Here is a 19291-nt window from a genome sequence, read left to right on the forward strand (position 1 = left end):
GATTCCCCCCCGCCCCCTTCACCCAATAGGAAGGAAGATCCCCCACCCTCACTCCCGGCCTATGTCCTGCCCACCTGTTCCCAGCCAATAAGAGGCGGGGAAGGCGGAGCTGGGAGCGCCTAACTGACAAGCGCCGCTAGGCCAATGGGAAGGAAAAGCTGACGGAGCAGGGGCCAATGGGGGGGGGAGACACCGGGGAGCGCGAGCCTCCAGGGCGGGGAGGGGGCGGGGCCAAGTGGGCGAGGGCCTTCAATCAGGTAAGGAGGAGTATTGAAAGGCGGCAGCGACAGCCAATAGCGGCGAGGGGGCGGGGACGTTTCCCCGCCCCCCCCCCCCCCCCCCCGCGTCCGCCGCCGAAGCTGCCAGAGAGTCAGGTGGCTGCGGGATGCGCGGTCGCGGTGGCTGGCGGAGGCGGGCCGGGCCGGGGCCGCGGCTCGGCGGTGCGCGCTGCCTGCCCGCGCCTGCCCCCGCGCTGGGCTGAGGCGGCCCCGCGCTGGCCCCCCCGCCCGGCGGCGCTGCCGGGAGGCGCCGGGCCGCATGAACAATAGGCGGCGGCCCCGGACCCCGTCCCGGTCCCGGTCTCGGTCTCGGCCCCGCCGCCGCCGCCGCCGCCCCCCGCAGCGCCCGGCTCCCGCGGGCGCCTCCCCCTATGGAGCGGCCTCGCCATGGAGCCCCTGACAGCGCTCAGCCAGGAGGGTGCGGGCGGTGGGGAGCCGCCGGGCGGCCCGCTCTGGACCGCCGTCTTCGAGTACGAGGCGTGCGGCGAGGACGAGCTGAGCCTGCGGCCGGGGGACGTGGTGCAGGTGCTGTCCCGGGACGCGCACGTGTCCGGCGACGAGGGCTGGTGGACGGGCAAGATCGACCAGCGCGTCGGCATCTTCCCCAGCAACTACGTGAGCAGCGGCGTGCAAGGGGGCGGCCCCGAGCTGCGGGCCCGCTACCCGCCGCCCCCCGCCATACAGCGTAAGGCCGGCCGGGGCGGCGCGGGCACCGGCCCTCCCGAGGGAGCCGCGGCCGCCGGGGGGGCGGGAGGGCAGGGCAGGGCAGGGAGGCCGCGGGGCCCTGCCCGGGCGGCGGCGGCGGCGGAGGGGGGCAGGGCCGAGGTGCCCTTGGCGCGGAGGGGGCCCCGGCGGCCCTGGCCGGGCGGCTGCGAGAAGCGGCGCGGTGCCGCTGCCCTCCGGGCCGGCGTTGCCCGGCGCTGCCCTGAGCGTTTCCCCTGTGCTGAATTGCCGTGTGTCTGGGGGCTGGCGCATCTTCACGCGATGACCGAGCCTCCTGGGCGGGCGGCGGGGGAGGCTCCAGCGAGCCTGGTGGCTCTCCCTTTAAGGATATCCCTAAGGAGAGGTTGCTGGGTAGGAAGCCGTGGCTTCCTGCAAGGTTGATTCATTGCTAATGCTCCTTCAATATGTTCCTTTCCCCTAATGGAGAGAAAGCTTATTATTTAACTTCGGCATTCCTTGGTTGACTTATGTTACCAGGCTCCTCCTTAGCCCTTTATCCTCTCTTACAAATTCTGCTCACAAATGTTTGTGAATGAGTCTCATTCAACTTTAGATATTTGGGCCTACCTGGGTGTTGTTTGAGTAAGGTGTGATACTGAAGGCATGAAGGAGTTTGTTTCTGTGAACTCAGTGCAGCTTTGAGGCTTTTGGAGCCAGAGAATAAAGCCGTTTCAGTCCCTTCAGTTTTCTAGCTGATATTTGCAGTTGTGGAAAGAGGAACAGTCTCAAATAGCTATTTCTAGATCCTGTTTCTCAATTCTTGCCTCTGACATTTTCCTGCTAATGTTCAGATTTGGGGGTGGGGTGGGTAAAGATAAATCTTCAGAGTAGTAGGCTTTTCTAGAAAGAGAAAGGAGTAAAAAGATGTTCTGTCCTATCTAGGACATAGTATCTCCAAGGAATGCAAACTAGTATCTTCTCTCCCCACCTTTTTTTTCTTCCATATCTACCTGAAAGCACTTAAGTAAAACTCACTAGTTCATAGTATTGCCTTTGGGACTGCAATGGGACTAGGTTGGGCAGGAGCAATGCTTTCTTCTTTTCTGCAACAGTATAGCTTGATTCCCCCCATGCAGGAAATGCTGAAAACGTTTGGTAGATTTCGCCTTTGGGGAAGTGAAAATGGTCCTGCTCTTAGAGGACCATGCCTACAGAAACTCCTGAAGCCCTAGCTCCCCTTCTGCTTTTGATTGTGCAAGGGCAATCTTTTAGTTATGGCTTCTCCTATATTACTACACTTCCTGTGGTTTGATAGTCCAGGAACAGTTGTGGAGTTGCACCTTCCCCGTTGTCCTTGTCTTACCCTTCCGCTGCCATGATAGGACTACACAGCTGCTGTTCCCTGAAGTCATCGACTATATGTTCATGATAGGATAGAACTTGTTCTCCTCTAAGTTTTTTAATATGCTAAAGTTTTTTTTTTTTTTTAAAGGAACAATGCAGTTTGGATAGGTTGTATATCCGAAGTTATATGGTAAGGTTGGTTGCTGTTGAATTGGATATTCAAGTTTAATGTGACAAATCCCTTTGCTCTTTGTAAGTAACGATACTCCCTTTTAGAGCTAGCTGGTGATGTTAGCTTGATAACTGTTTAGAATAACCGTCTACTATGAGCTTGCTTTTTGGAATACAAGAATAATAAACTTTACTGTGAGTAATCTGAAGCTGTCATTCCAGAGTTTGACAAAGGTGTTGGGAGTGTAAGTCTGAGAGATTCTGCTTCCACTCACAGCTGTAGTAATATAGTTAGTAACTACCTGCTGTCTTTCAGTCATTGAAGTAATATGCTTCAGTCTTATCACAGTGGGGGTGCTGTGAGAGGTAAGAGTTGTGCTCTTAACTACATAGCTTTTTAAGGCTATCAGCATTAGGCCAAATTGAAGGACCCTCATCTGTGCTGTGGGCCCTTACCCACTAGGGGCTGAACTGAATAGCTTAATCATACGGCGTAATGAATGTTGATAACTATTTTGCTATTGTCAGCATGGCTGCTGGTTTGTGGCGTACAAACTCTGTAATTCCTTACCAGTCCCTAGAGGAATGGTAACACTTCAGTTCTTAAATTCTAAGGCAATAAAAAATACTGCTAAACATTTCCATTGTCTTTACAGTTCAGTACAGCAAGTCTGCCAAATTAAACTTGAGTTTAGAAAATAGGTTAATATGTTTAGGAAGGTGAAGAAAAACAAGTCTTCTGTGCACTACTCATATGTGCAGCCTCATTGTCTCTCTAAGTTGTGAAAATGAGGAAACTAATTAAACACGAAGTTCCCTTTTTAAAAACTTATCCAAAGGTGAGCTTTTTTCTTCTGAGAAAACTACCCATGTGGGTGAGGTGGCCATTCTGCCTTAAAGAAACATACACATTCAAAGTGAAGCTGAGATCTTACTCATAAATGAAAGAAAACTTTCTTTGCAAAATAACTTGCGACATGTACGAGATTTATGCTTCCAGATGAAAATATAACAAGTGTTATGTCCCAGAGTAATTCTAGCTCATTTGTGCATCCACAGGAGCGTGTTTTCTGAAGCAAAACAGCAGGCCGCACACGGGAACGGAAAGAGTTTTGCTTTGCATGTGTTTGGCCGCCTTTTCTGGTCGCCCCGCTCCTTTTCCTGCCCCCGGACTGCCTTCCCCTTCCTTGTGCGCTTCCCCTCTGCGTGGGGAGTGGAAGGCGCTGTCGCGGGGGAGGAGCGGAGCGGGCGGGACGTGCCGCTGCGCCGCCCCCGCGGCGGGGAGCGGAGCGGAGCGCGGCGGGGCCCCCGCCGGCCGGAGCTGTCCCTTCAGCACCGCGGAGGCCGCCGGCGCCGCCGGCTCCTCCCCCCGGGCCGCGGCCGCATGGAGAAGCCGCGCTCCCTGTCTTCAGGGCCTTCCGCATCCGTGAGGCGTTAAAGGACAGTGCTGCCCGCTTTAATACCCCTAGCGTGTGCGAGTGTCGGGAGTTTGGAGGACTGGCAGCGAAGCTTGCTTTGTGGTTTATGTGTGTGTTTGTTTTTTCAAGCTTTTAATTGACCCTGTCACTAGGAGCAGGTTAAGGGACAGTTCTGTTGGTGCTGAAACTCCCCTGACCCAGGGGGATGGGAGTGGGCATTGGATCTGTTTAGATCTCTTTATCAAAGCAGTGCCAGAGCATCTGCTTTTGTGAATTCTCAGCATCGCAGTAGTTTCATATCGGTAGTTATCATTGTTAATACAGTCTTGTTCTAAAATTTCTCTCTTTGTGGTCAGCATCTATTCCTTTCCCTCTACTCCTTTTCTAGTCATTGGTAGCTCATCAGCATTTGAACATCTAGGCTGTTATTGCAGGAGTGAAACCTTCTCTGTAGTTAAAGGAAAGTGTGTTCACAGTGGTAATCAGAAGATGTATTCACAGTAATGTTCTCTTTGCCTTCTGGACCAGAAAGGACCTTTCTTCCTTTTGGAAAACTTTCATGATCAGTTTTCTAGCTTGCTTCCCATCATGCTTTTGTTCATGAGGGATGACAGAACACTAGGAAAAACAACACATGTGTCCTTGCAACCCTAGCTAAGGAGTCTGTTGCATTGGCTGTATTGCATGGGAAGGCTGATGATATCATGCCTGTTTGTATTCAATTACTTGTAGTATTGACAGACTTCTTTTTGACCAAAAGTAAGCCAGACCTTTTAAAATCGAGTTCATGGAAGACAGAGCTCAATAAAGGAAAAAGCGTGCAGTTGTGAGCAGCAGAGATTTTGTATCAACTCTACAGTTTTGTGACAATGTTCAGTACTGCAGGATTATACTTAGGAAAGGCTTTTAATTGAAACAACCAACATTTTAGTGAAGCTGAATCTAATTTGCTCTCTTGCTTTGTATGCCCACATAACCTCTTTTAAAATCTGTAAAGAGGTCTGTGTATAAACCCAATAACTGCTGTTGCAACTGTAGTGTGGTAATACAATGCTCTGAATTCATGCTTGGAATTGAGCAAGTCTGTTATAGACTTGATTTCCTCTCTCTGTTTGCCAAAGCAAGGGAACCATGTCAGATTTGGCATATCAACTGCAAGAAATTAAAAGTATCAGTGGCTTTCCACTTGCATCCTTATGTACCAATATTTTTCTCTTTAAAGTTTTTAAAAATTTCTTTATAACAGTAATTGGTGACTACCAAAATATCGGACGGAGTAGCATCAACGGTGTCTCACCACTGGCCTACCGCTACTGTAAATTTAGTCATGTCAACATATATTCATGATTATGTGATGAATTTCCCATTCTGCATTAGTCAGTGTTGGATGGGTTCTTTTGTTGACGGGTTCTTCATAAACTGTCTAGTGTACAGTTGTAGAGGATTAATTTTTTTCACCTCTTACACTTCAGATGCTAATTAATAAGCTGAATTAAGGCCTCTAAATCTGCAGATTTTTTATGATGTAACTTCATGTAGCCACCAGTCTACTGTGCCAGACTGTAAAGTATAAAGGATAGTTGGTGAGTGCGTGGGAATATGAAGTGATACTTCTGTTATTCCATGTCGTTTTCTGTAATAAGTGTACTGCGTATTGATCAAAAAATATTTTTCCTATTGCCAGCTCTGCATAGTAAGTGTGTGGTCTGATCCATCTGTTTCACGTTATCATCAGTAATGTCAGAATTGGCTGAGAAATCTCTTGTGGGGAACGAGTCTGCAAAGCTTGTAGAGGTGTGGAAAAATAAGCTTGATATGAAAAGGAGTAAAAACTTGTTAGTGGCAGCTAAATAAGCAGAGACATTCAAATAAGGGGCAAATGTAGGAGAAGATGCAATTTTTGTTAGCTTTTAACTGTATCCCATTAATGACTGGACAATGGAGATTAGCCAGTCTCATATTTTTTTGGAACCTTGACCTGTCATTGATGGCAGGAAATTGGGATATATCCTTAACAGGGTTTCAGCATGTTAAGAAGAGGATATTTTAAGTGTTATTGTTCATCACTGGCAGGTCAAATTCATTGAATACTTCATGCAGTGTTTTTTGTAATAGTGCAAGTTCTGTTTTATCACACTATATATCACACTATATTTGGTAATAGAAGATTGTTGGAAAGGACTGTTGCTTTCATTTGTATTGTTTCAGAGTGAAAGTTATTTCTTCTCCTGAGGGTTGGCTTATTCTGCAAGGATGAAGTTGGGCAACATGGACATTTTTAGTGTATATACAGGTTGCATAGCTGCTAAATGTTTACATCTTTTTTTCCTCTTTCCCTAGTCCTGGAGATCGACTTCTCAGAGCTTGTTCTGGAGGAAATCATTGGCATAGGGGGCTTCGGAAAAGTGTATCGAGCTATATGGATAGGAGATGAGGTTGCTGTCAAGGCAGCTCGCTATGACCCTGATGAGGACATCAGCCAGACCATTGAGAATGTCCGCCAAGAGGCTAAGCTCTTTGCGATGTTAAAGCATCCCAACATCATCGCCCTCAGGGGTGTGTGTTTGAAGGAACCTAATCTCTGCTTGATCATGGAGTTTGCCCGTGGAGGATCACTAAATAGAGTGTTGTCTGGTAAAAGGATACCTCCTGACATACTAGTGAACTGGGCAGTACAGATTGCAAGGGGAATGAACTACCTGCACGAGGAAGCAATTGTTCCCATAATTCACCGTGACCTCAAGTCCAGCAACAGTAAGTGTTATACAGTGAACAGCCAGGGTACTGGGATAGGATTTTAGAAAGAAAGAGTACAAAGAGAAGAGGGGAGTAATGTATGTTAGAGATCCACTTTTGTGAACCACTGTATCCTCTAATCTAACTCCATAGGGGTTTAGCCGTCTACCGTATGGTGCTGAAGACCACAGGAAATAGAGGTAACTAAAATGACTGGATGCCAAAGCAGCTATAATTGGAGCATGCTTCTGTGGTGGTTAATATATGCACAGTATCTCAGTTTTACTGGCATCTCAGCAGACTCCTTTATGTTGGAAAGCCCTGTTGAATTTAAAATGCAAATAGTCCTTCCCCTACTTGGAAGGAGAAGCGCTCCTTAGTTTAAATGTTACTTGCTAGATTTTGCTGTTGAAATGTGGGACCGTTTTCCTTGGGGGGAAAGTTACCCTATCTCTGCCAAACTGGATCTTTTTCCTAGCCCTTGTAGAGCTGATATTGACAAAAACATCAACTCGGATGCCAATGAAACGTTGTCCCAGCGGGTTTCCTTGTACACCCAGGTCTTGAGCTGGTATTTGTGGTACTTTACGTGGGATCCAGCCAGCCCGCTAGAGCATGGGAACTAAAGCTTTGGTACTTATGATTCTGGAAATAGTGCTGAATATTTCTGCAATACTAATAACAATGTCCTCTGCAATTTGAGTGTTTTTTGTGGTATATGTATTTTCACAAAGCTGAATTCAAAGGCATGCTTAGAACATTTATGGATATGGGAGCAAATTGCTGCAGTGGTTTTAAGATCATCATCTTTCTTCCTGATATGTGCATGCAGCTGTTTGGCCTTTCTCTCTGCTTGTTTCTGCCCAGATGGCAGGAGCAAACATGTACTTGTATGTTAGCTGCAGTGGTTTTGTTAGTGTGTTTGTACAAGCTTGCTTTCATCTACAGTTTGAATTGATAAGAAGTGCTGTGAATTGGGTGGCTGAAACGCAGACACGTGTTCTTCTGCTTTGAGGGCAGGTAATATCTGAGATCTTGCAGATAGGTGGGAGTTGTTATACCCTAAATAGATCCTTTAGAGCCAGAATTAACTGTTAAAAGGCTTGATACTTCTATGTATTTTCAATCATTGTAGAACTTCCCTGCTACATCTTTTTGGCTCAAATCTTGTGGCAGTGAATTTGCATTTTAATTCTGCTGTAGAGGGAAAAGAAATGTATTATGAACTCTTGTTAGCGAGTTTGAAGATAGAAATTATGGGAGTTTTCAATGTAGTTTCTGTACTACTGTTCTTATGCTATTCAGGTTTCCTTTTTTGTTTTTTTAAAAAAGGAAATGACTTTAAAAGTTTCCTAATACCTAAACTTTCCCCTTCCCTTACAGATGGCAATATATTTATGGGCATATTGATAAATGGTAAAAAGTGAATTGATTAATGGATAACTTCATTTGTGAATAAAAAATAAATCACTTACGTATTGGGCATTTTCCCCTTTTCAGCATTTACTTGCTGATTTTGTAAACAGGCTGTTATGACTCTATTCCTTAATGCTGTCTGAACATTTCTGAGGTTTAGAATGTAAGCTATTTCTAAAACAAAAATAGATTAACTCCTGGTATTTCACTTTTTGTTTTATTCAGAGGCTAGAGGCTACTAAGGCTACTAGTTGTAAAAATGGAAACATGTCAACTAGAGTTTGAGCCAACCTAGAGGGAGACCGATGCAAAATGTCACTGACCAAACCCCGTTATGGATGCTAGAAAACATCTGTACTGTTACCAGCAAGAGTAAATGTCTCTTGTCACCATAAATCAGTGGTACATAACCTGTGCTGCACTGTAAATTGTCAGTGAGAAGCTAAGGGTTTTACTAAATATATTGCTAGAATATCCTTCGTTTGGAAGGAAGCAGCAAGAAAGGAAGAGGAAGACTGAGTGGGAACGCCTGTGAAAGGTTAAGGAAGAAGAATGCTAAGATGTGCTATGTTTAGAGTGGAGAGACAGATTTATTTGGTGGTCTGGACCAAAGATACCTCATGTATCTTGGTACAGAAATATCGTATATAGGAAGCTTTTCTTCCAGCCCAGCAAAGTCTGTGGAAAGCAGTAAGTAGCACAGTTGGGAAATGAAATAAACGTAGGGGCTAATATTGGAGAGAAGGTCTTAAATTTTACTTATAATGATCTGAAGTCTGCTTTGAAATAAGATAAATTGATAGCCTCAGGTGTGGACTGGACATATTACAGCTGCTGTTCCTTCTTTAGTTTGTTAACATACAATTCTTCATTCTATGCTATATGGTGAATGAGAAATTTCTGAAAAATGTTATTTTAAAAGTTTGAAAATGTTCTCTTAGGGATGTATTTATAAAATGAGTATCATAACTATCAGATTATGACAAAGGTGGGGCTTTTGGGGGGAGGTGGGAGGAGGGGAAATTGCCCGAAAAGTATATATTGCCTATGTATGTAGGTAGACTTAACTCTTGGTTATCTGTAGAATAACACCATTGGGCTGCCCAGGTCACATCTTTCCTGGATACCTTGTGGTGCTCATGTCTCTCTCTTAATGTATCTAACATGTCTTGGATGTTTCTCTGCCCTGTTTTTTGTGAAGTGCTTTTTGCAAGTTCTGCAAAAGTGAGTGGACTAAGTATGTTATTGCATCCTGATTTATACGTGGCTTGTGTTTTCTGTGGGGTTCATTGAGGTACTTGGGTTTCTCCATTACTTTGGATAGTTGAGAACTGGCTAGTATTAGCTTATTTGTGGCTATAGAATTACAAGCTTGTAGCATGTTCTTTGCGTAAGTTAGCACCCACCAGCCGATGCACAGTGATGTTTCTCTGGAGAAGCAACAGCTTTTGCTTGCTAGAACTGGAGCAAGATTATTGCAGACGTGCTTCTCACTTACTAAACACCTACAAGTACTGTAGAGCAATCATGGGAGCATCAGCCATGTTGATCTACTGATTAGTACTGCTTAAGTTTAATAATAGGCAATGATTCTCATACATGTCATCTTGTCTTCAAGAACGAGCTGGTAGCTGAGACCTGCAGCATCCATGTGAGGATGCAGGAACAAGGCTTAAGGAAGAGTCAGTTTGGGAGTTAGAGAACAAGATGGGAGAATGAGAAAGAGTGGGGTTGCCTTATATTTAAAATCAAGTTTTCCACAACTAGAGTAATAGTGGAAAAATCACAAAATGCCTTGTTTTGAGATGCCCTCCTGTTTTTAGGCAAATAACTGTATGCATGAGGACAGTACTTTATACTGAATCTTCTAAGAATGTCTCAGGGTTATTTTGCTGTTGAGAATGTAAGTCAAATGGGCGCCTCAGTGCAAGTCTGAGAACTTGCCCGATGATATTTACATAAGGATTTGAAAAATCCTTTTTAATCTAAATCGTTGAAGCTTAGTTTGTGAACTCGACTAATAGGTACCAGAAAAAACTTCTCAGAATAATCCTCCAAATTTTGGATGGCGTAATAAAAGCACACAAGACTTTGATTGCTTTGGGAAGATAACTTCACTTAGTACAGAGGCTGAACTTGAGTGGATTATTTGAAGATTTCAGGAGATGTCTGTTCCTTGAGATTTTCCCAGTGAAGAAGCACCCTCCAAAGCAATTGTCTGTGTTCCTTCATTTAACCAAAAAGGTGGTTCCTCCATTTTTCTTCAATTTTTCCTCTCATTTTCTTTCACTTAGCCTTGTTAAATCTAATGCTAATGCATTAATAGTATAGCAAGTGTCTTGTAAGTTTTAGGTATCATGTTAATTTGGGGCAGATTTTAATTTAACTCGGATTCTGTGACCTGCTTATTTTCATTGCTTTGTGGATGTTACTAGAAAATGAGTGTGTACAGATCATTACACAATAAATTGCACATCTGTGATTTTGATGAGCCTATGATTTATTTTTAGACGCCCTGAAGTTCTTCTGCTGAATTTCAATTCAGTTGGCAGTCACCTTAACTCTGGTAGGTGGGTGTTACAGTGGATCCTTCAATTGGATGTGCATGACCATCTGGAGTTACCAACTCATAAATTAGTCATATAGCTGTGCAAGAGAACGAAGATAACCCAGTAGGTCACAGAAACACCAGGAAAGCAATTTTGCTCTGTTTTGTGAGCAGATATTTCTTCTTTGTATTGCATTTGATTCAAGAGACTCAGACTTTATACCGTATAAGGAATTAATCATACTGACAGAATAATCTCTGGCTTCTTTTTCTTCTCTTCGTCTGATGATACTGCCACCCTTTGCCTCTTCAGCTGCATGTTGGTGCTCCGCTGAGTGTGTGCTATGTAGTCATTTATAGACTCCTCCCAACATGGAGGTTGCTGACTATTGTAAATGCTGAGCCACAGAAAGAAGCAGCAAGGAATGAGCAGGCACTGAGGTCAACATCATCACATAGTTTAGCACAGCCCTTGGAGTTTTTTTAATCTGTGTACTTGTATCTTATTTCTGGCCACAGGAAGGTTTTTGGTATGTAATGTTGAGGATGAAAAGGTTTTCATCTTAGTTTTGGTGAAATATTGTAAGTAATGCAGCTATTCCTGTTTATTTCTCTTATTTGTTTGTCAACATTGATATGCCAGGATTGCTGTGCTAATAATGCCAGGTAACTAATGCTGCAGAGAACTAGCAAAAGAATATTTGCCCTTTTTTGACTGGTCAGCAGAATATGGTTATCCTTTGCACTACATTAAAAGGAGCTTTGCAGGTGGTGTTCATGCCAGTTAGCAAAGTGCTTTCTGGAAGTCATTATGTTCGCTTTCCACAAAGCGGCACAGAAGATTAGCAGCAAAGTAACATGGCCAGCAGCAAAGAATGAAATGACAGAGCTCAAAATAAAACCTAACAATTTGAATACGGTCAGGTCTGTAGTTCTTCCCTTCTAGTTCTTTGAAAATGTTCACCTCCTACTTTTTGGAGCACAAAGCTAAGTCCGTAGTATCCTGAGATTCAAAGCTCTAGCTTTCTAAAGACCTCCTAAGTCTGCTACTCTTATTTCTTTTATGCTGTTGTTAAGCCTTTTTCCTTTCATAAAGGCATTTATAGAACTGGCTTTATGTGCTGTCTGGACAGTTGTTCCTAGAACTTACAGTATTCTTTTGGTTTATTATTTGTTTTGTTTTTAGGCAGAATTTAGAATTTAGAAGCAGGGATTCCATGTAACTAGTTCAAATCCAACCCAAGGACAACAGAACTTGAATGTTACATATCAGTCTTGATAATATGCAGTAGTGATTGCGTTCCCTGTTCCAGTATTCAGGTCCTAATCCATTCATAATTGACCGTCTTCCTGCTGGTCTTATCAGACTAGTGTAAGTACTTAACGTAAACGAAACGAAACTGTCTCTGGCAGTGTCACAGAAGAGCGAGTTCTTTCAGGGTCTGGTTGAAGTACGTTGGCAGAGCAGTTTGGAAATCTGCACTGCAGTTGCCGCTTCTGGTACATTAATGTAAATTGCCGACTAACTCTCTGGTGTTACACCTATCAGAACAGATTTCCTTTGTCAGTGCAATTAAATAAGTAATACCTCATATAAAGTAGAGTGAAACTATTTTGATGGCATCTAAATTCTTTACACTGTGAATTATTTGATCTGGCCTTAGTTGCATGCTCCCTTGCCTGTAGGAGGGTAGTGATAAGAATGTGATTTTTTTCTGGACAACTTCTGGAAGGTAGATCTTATGCAGATGTTTGCTACCACAGTTCAGGAAGAACTAATCAGTCAAATCTTGTATTTTAAAATTTAGAGAAAAGTGTGTAGAGTAGAAATCCAGCCTTTCAGATAGCCTGAATACTTTCTACAAGGTGATTAAAGCTGATTTTTCAGGTTCTGCCCTTAAGCAATTATCTGACCCTATGGGCTTGCTATACCATAATACTAATGGTGCACAGATCCTAGTTCTGGCTTCACTTGTTCCTTTCTCTGTCATCTCCCCAAAGCATTAGCCTTTTTGTGCGTATCCTGGTCACTCAGGTTGTAGTTGACAAAATCCAAAGAATCATACCTTATGCAGTAATATGAGAGTGAAATTCGTACTAGCGGTATTACGGCTTTTTGTTGAACAGAAAACAATAAAATATTTTCATTTTGTGTGTTAGCTCAAAAGAGGTAAATGGCTCTGAGGAGTTATACTTGAAGGTGATACTAACTTTTAAGCTGTTGAAATATTTGGAATTCTCAGTAGTGGAGAGACAGTTTACTTTTGACTATATTTATTCTTCGCTTGCCTAAATTAGTGCAACTGCTTTCCTTTCTGAGAGACTTGACAGATGCTTTCATGTAGTAGTCTTATTTTGAGTAAATGATAGTAGATTTCTGTGACTTGCAGGAGGCTTATTTTCATTTTGGAAGTGCTCTGTTTTAAATAAATATTAATTGATGGGTTCACTGTGGATTACAAGCCAAAAATGGAAGGACTTTATGAAATAACTTTGATACTTGCAAGAACACTTTGAAACCCTCTGTTCCCCCCCCCCCCCCAAATTAGCAGCAAGGCAATGTCATGGAATGCCTTATTTTTCTAGGCAAGGGTGAAAAGAGTTCCTTCTGTATTTAAGAAGTAAAATTGTGTATATTACTTTTTTAGTCTAGCTAGTATGCTTTTCATGTTTCTGCGCCACTGCATATATTTTTCTGCAGAGTTCTTTCTCCTGCCAAGAAAAAAAAATCAAGTATTGTGACAGTGAGCACTTTCTCCAAATAGCATATGTGGAAGAGAGAGCAGATACCCACAGACTTGACCACTGTCATGTGGGAAATATATGTAGGCATTTATGTGCTGCACCAATGACTTCATTATCTGACCATCTGTGTCAGAGCTCTGACAAACCTGTGTTTTTTTCTGAAACTTCCATGCAGTAAGTCAGCAGTGAGAACAGCCTTGTTGTGGCATCTTCAGGAAGTTAGAATAACTTTTTCGACTGCATTTTTTGTGTTACTCCCACATCAATAAACTTAATCTGAATTTCGAGAGACTTTTGCCAGCAGCTTCATTTTTGCTTTTCTCACCAAACATTTCCTTTCAGAATTTCAGCATATCCAAAGCAAGCAGACAAACTCGTGAAGCATCAAAAGTTAAGTGCAATCTTGCTCTTTGATGATTCATCACCCAAGATGGTTCCTTAATTTTAAGAAATATCTTATTCTGAAGATGCTACGTGTTCCTTTAAGACAAGATGAGGAAAGCCTCAAGCTGTTAGGAAGATCACAGATTATAGCACCTGGTTTAGGCAGCTGCTTTTTTGGACCATATTTACTTTCTGATTCTAGGATAGTTCCACTTAGATTGGTGTGACTTTGTTTTCTGAAAGCGTGCCAAAGTAGCCTAGGTATTTGACAACAGCTTCTTAATAGTCAGAGTGCTAATGGGAAACTATTCAGCCTGCCTTGCTGACCTCAGCTTTTTCCAGACAGGAGACAAAGGCAGGAAAGAAGTAATGGAGAACTCATGCACTAAGAAGAGAGCCTATCACGGTGCATCAGGATTATAATTATGTTTTTTTTGGTTTCATCAGTGTATCTCTTAAGATCAGGGAGAAGAGGACTCATTCACATAATTGTAAATCTTCTGATCCTAGCCTGTAGAATAGTCATTATGATGATAATAGTAGCATGGTGCCAGATTGTTCTCTGTTCTCTTCCAAAAAGAAGTAGCCAGGGATAGTTAGCCTTCCCATAAGCTCTTTACGTGATTGCCACAAACGACCCTTGCCCCCCTCCCCCAACAGTTTTATTATATTACTTGGACATTTTTATAACACCAGTTTTTATTAAAAACAAAGCTAAAAAATCTTTAGCTAATGCATATATGGATTTCAAATGATCCCTGAAATCCTGTATGTGCTTTGAACAATTTACTACTTCAATCCTGGGTGATTTTCAGCACTGCAAGCTAGGCTTCTAGTTGGTTGTGCAACATCTTGCTCTGATGTTTCATCAGATAGGCTTCTGGAATCTGATTTCGCTGTTGAGAAATATTAACAAATTTACTGTATGTATAATAAGTGGAGACCTTCATTAAAACATGCGCATGGCTTCAAACTTGCTGACTTTTAGGCTTGTTCAGAGGTGTAGCAAATGTTATGCCAGTTGGCAAGATGGAGCCAGTATGTACTCATAGCTCCATTTTGTAGTAATTAAGGAAAATATTCCCACCATTAAGATTTTGCTTATCCCAACACTTTTTTTGCTTAAACTGGGAATTCCTGTGGTGTTTCTGGGAGACTATAAGGAAGTGCTGTGCTGGTTAATTACTGTAAAGATGGTCTCTATAAGTGCAGTGGGATGTATGCGAACGAGGCCATGTCATCCATCTGCCCCTACCTTCCTTGTATTATTGGATTTTCTGTTGGCTCTCCTCTTTGAGCATGTGATTATGAAAAGACAGTAGAGAGCCCAGCCTTGAGTGGCCTGTGACTCTGCATTGTGAAAGGCTCCTGGAAATAAGAAAACTTCCATAATTTTGATTATTAATAGAACTTGATATACGTAGTTCTACTTGCAGGAGTGTTGCTTATCTTACCTTTGGATTTATTTAATTGGATTTTGTCTTTGAAATAATCAGTCACATACTGTGTGGCTTTGATATGGTTATGGTCATCTGGTAGCTGGGGTACATTCCTCACGTTTAATTGGGGTACTTGTAGTCACTCATAGTTTTCTAGTCGCCGACAGAGCTGGTTCAGGGAGCTATCAGAAATCTTAACTTATCAAAAAGAAAAAGTTAACAGCTCTCTGCTAGTTTTGCTGCATAAGCTGCTGTCTTGTATGGAATGTGATGGGCACCAGTGCAGGACTGCCCTCTTTATCAGTCAGCTACTTGATCTACTCAGCTGTAATGTAAAACTGCAGTATTCAAGGAAGTGGGGATTTCACTGTAGTCAGCTGTAGATTAGTGTTGATTTTATACTTCTGAGCCTTTTTGTATTTGCTCTCATTAACGTAACTCCATCTCTGATTTTTTTTGTTAAAGTTTGTGCTAAAATCTAACTGTTTTTAAAAAAAAAAAATCTGATGTGGTTTGTGCTGCTGCCTTTGGAGGTTTTAAGTCTGTCCTTTCTTCTACCAGCCTACTCAAGAAAAGAGTGGAGCTTGATGTTAGTAAGTATTTCATAGAGATATCTTACTTTTTTCATTCTGAGTTTAAATTAGCACAGAATTGTTTTGCTGTGACTTCATGTCTGGAAATGGCTCCCACTGAACCAGCATTGTTGTTAAATTCATTTTCAGGAGGTCTCTTGAGCAACAATTAATATAAATGCCATTCATGTGATTCTACTTTCCCCACTCTGTCTTTTGTTTTTGCCTGATACTGTTTTTATACTTGATTTCTTGCAAACCTTCAAACTGATATGATTTGGCAAAGCACTGCGTTGGGTACCGATTTAATTATTATTTTTTCCCCTTGGAGCATTTAACTGATAACGAAGAGTGAAAGAATCCACGCCTGAGCAAGAAGGTTGTCCCAGTGTAGGCAGTTTGCTAGGATTTAATCTGAAAGCCGAGCTGAACAGCTCCATTTTTCCAGGAAACTGATTTGAATGTTCTCCAAGAGCGTTCAAAGTGTTTTGTACCAGATCACTAAAGCAGTAAGACTTTTCAGCTTGGCTAGGTGAAAAGATCGATTCTAAATATATCATGGCTCTGGAAGCCTTTTCTTTCCCCTCCCCCATCATGCGTTAGCTCTGTAGAGTTACTGTACTGCACATCTTAAAATCCAAGAACTGCTGTGCTGTCACATCCATCACATCCTCCAGGTTGATAGAAGAGGACAGTGAGCCAGCTTTATGGCTTTGCTGAACCCTCACATACCCAATAATTACAATACTTTTGCTTCCAAGATGCATTTTTTAATATCAGTGAAGTTACTGCATGATTAGTAATAAAAGAGGGAGAAATTTGCTTGTTACTAGAGACAATATTTGTATTCTTTGTTTTCCTTTTAAGATGTGAAATTTTGAGAGTCTTATCAATTGCTCTACAGGATCTTATGCAACCCTTAGCCTTCTGCACCACAAACAAATAGTAGAATAAAGATGCAATCTTACTGCAAGGAACAGCCGAATACCCAACAGTATGTAGGTAAAGGCTGCATGCATAATATCCAGTGGGAAGCCCAGACTCAGACCATGTGCAGATCTGTTAATCACTTTAAGTGCTTTGAATGCAGGATCAAGAGCAGATTGCTCATTATCTGGATACTTTTGAAGCAAAGCTGTGCAGGCCGACTGCTGGAAGGTAGAGCAAAAATTGCAATTAGATTTTGGCAAACCAGATCTTATTTTTGGAGTGATTTTTCTAATATCACTTCCCAAAACGTAGTTCTGTGCCTAAGATGGTATGCCAGTGTACTACTGCCAATAAGAATTACTAATTAACCCCCCCCCCAAAAAAAAAAAAAACAAAAAAACCTGTCAAGCACAGTCCTAGTGTTTTTGCTGGCACAGCAATATTGTTTACAAGGAATGAGTTTTGGTAGTTCTCGATCAGGGTGCTGAGTGTACTAATGGCCTTTAATGTCCCTGACTGGCCTCATCTGGGGCCTCTGCCCACCTCCCTCTGCCCATAGGTCCGGGAGCTCCATTTAAGCTCAGGCTTGAGCTCCTAGTCCTTTCCTGAGCTATGTTGTAGGTGTACCAGTCTCTGGCCCTGTCACTGGCCCCTGCCTCCTGCTGCCCTTGATGGGACTCCCAGGCTGGACCGTGGACCTGGTCCATTGCTTGCCTTATCTGGGACTGTCAGTGGACCCTGTTATCACCAGCTGGCTCTGGCCACCTCGTTCAGATGCTGTGGGACTGCAGAGTGGTGGATGAGGGCACTATGGTCTTGGCTCCCACCTCACCTTCACTTGTGGAGTAGCCCCCTCTTGCTGCTCCCTGACAGCTCTCATCTTTATGTACTGTGAGCTGTGCCTTCAGAGAAAGAGAACAATACTAACTTCACATACTGGTAACAGGAGGGTGAGTTTATTGCCACAACCTACCTGACTTTGGAGAGAGTTATTTTTAATTCTAGTAGTTAACTTTGTTACAGACATATAAGCATATATGAGCTTAGAATAATCTTATGTGAGGTATCTTTTTAATCAGTTTTCTTAAGCTTCTGGCAAGCAAGTTTCTGATACTTTCTTCAGTTTGTTCTCCTAGCCTCTTTCAAAGCGCCCCTATCCACTCAAGCACATGTTAGAAACAGTTATTGGTAGGCATCTCTCCCAGTTACCAAGTATTAATGAGGGGGAAAGCTTCAAAATACAATTGTAACTTACTAGAAAACATGACTTAAGCATGTTACTTTGTCACTGGTCAGTAGCCCTGCCATTTTATCATCTACCTAGAACTGTAGTAATTAAATAAAGAAAAGAATGGCAGGTATCCAGTCACTAGAAGTTAAATGTGAAGCCATCAGTCATGTATCACGTCAGCAATATATCATCTCACAGTATCAGAGACAACAGAACCAACTTCTTTTTTCCTGCAGTAGGGATCCTGGTCTTCTAGCCTGCTCCCTTCCATACTTCTTCCTGTATGCTCTCAATCCTCATGGAGTAAATTGAGCTCCCCCTGCTCCCCACTTAATGACTGTGAGCTGTTCGCAGTGGGATTGATGTTCATTAACTAATAGATTTCTGTTCTTCTGTGCCAGGCTTATGGAGTAGCATCAGGCACAGGCAAATGACTTGGAGTGAACTATAAGACAATACAAGAGGCTGTCACAGTGTTTTTTTTTAATTTATCTCCTATTTTAAAAAAAACATGCAAATATTCTGGACCAGGGGAGGGAGCAGGAGGTTGCTGGTACAGCTATCGACACGAAATGTCAGGGTGAAGGGATTTCAGTTGTTAACTGTTGTGGTGGTGCTGTGATACAAGCTTGCTTTCCTTGCTGTTATGTCTCTGTCAACTTTTACCTTTCAGGTCAGAACATTTTTTTGTGTGCTCTGTGCTAAATAAATTAGGAGTACAACCAGTAGACTGCTTAGAAGAAACTGAAGATGATACAGCCAGGAAATTTTGGTAGGCTAGGCTGTGCATACTGTTTTACATAGTGGACAGGAGCCCTTTTCCTCTACCCTCGTATATAATACTGTGGTATTTTTACTCTGGGTGATAACTCTGTCCTGGTTCCTCCACCAAAATATTCTTCTACTTTTGCCTGGTGAGAGTCAACTTTTAGCAGAAGGCAAAGGAGTGTCCCATTCAGCACTGCAGTATATAGGCAAACCTAATCGTTTCTCTAGATTGAGAAATCAGAAAAAGATTATGTGACCGTATTCGTGTGGTCTAAGTTTGGGCACTTAATGTAGATGTGCTTCTAGACAAGAGATGTTCCTGCAGAGAGGCTTTCAGAGCATCTAAGTTAGACTTATGCTTGGAATCCCCTTCTGGAGAGGTTTTGTCTTTCCTCTGGCTATGCTGGGAGCGTAGGAAGACTTGCCTTCTTAAGTTACTGTGGATTTTGTTTCGTCCCAGCTAGCTTCCATTGTAATCGTTCCTAAGGATGGACAAGGGAGGAAGGGGAAGAGATCTGCCTTCTGAACATGTGAAGGTATGGTAGGTGTGCATCTCTTTCATGTGTGCAAGATGGAATTTTATCTCTATAGAAACGTTTGTCACTTGCCTCCAGGGCAGCCATTCTTTAGTTCCATATTAGTTTGTGG

At 42.8% G+C, this 19291-nt stretch overlaps 1 protein-coding gene across 3 annotated transcripts in view; it reads left to right on the forward strand.

Moving 5' to 3' along the window:
• The first annotated feature begins 578 nt into the window (after window positions 1–578).
• MAP3K9 (mitogen-activated protein kinase kinase kinase 9) overlaps window positions 579–19291 on the forward strand; it is a 60385-nt gene continuing 41672 nt past the window's right edge. For 2 of the 3 annotated variants that reach the window (XM_068946130.1, XM_068946131.1), the window contains exon 1: window positions 583–963. In XM_068946130.1, the coding sequence (XP_068802231.1) occupies window positions 666–963 (298 nt within the window). In that variant the 5' untranslated portion in view covers window positions 583–665. Of the gene's footprint in view, window positions 964–6214; window positions 6629–19291 lie in introns of all 3 variants that reach the window. The other variant, XM_068946129.1, reaches the window with a different exon arrangement.

This window comes from Struthio camelus, chromosome 5 (assembly GCF_040807025.1).
Source record: "Struthio camelus isolate bStrCam1 chromosome 5, bStrCam1.hap1, whole genome shotgun sequence".
Taxonomy (NCBI): domain Eukaryota; kingdom Metazoa; phylum Chordata; class Aves; order Struthioniformes; family Struthionidae; genus Struthio; species Struthio camelus.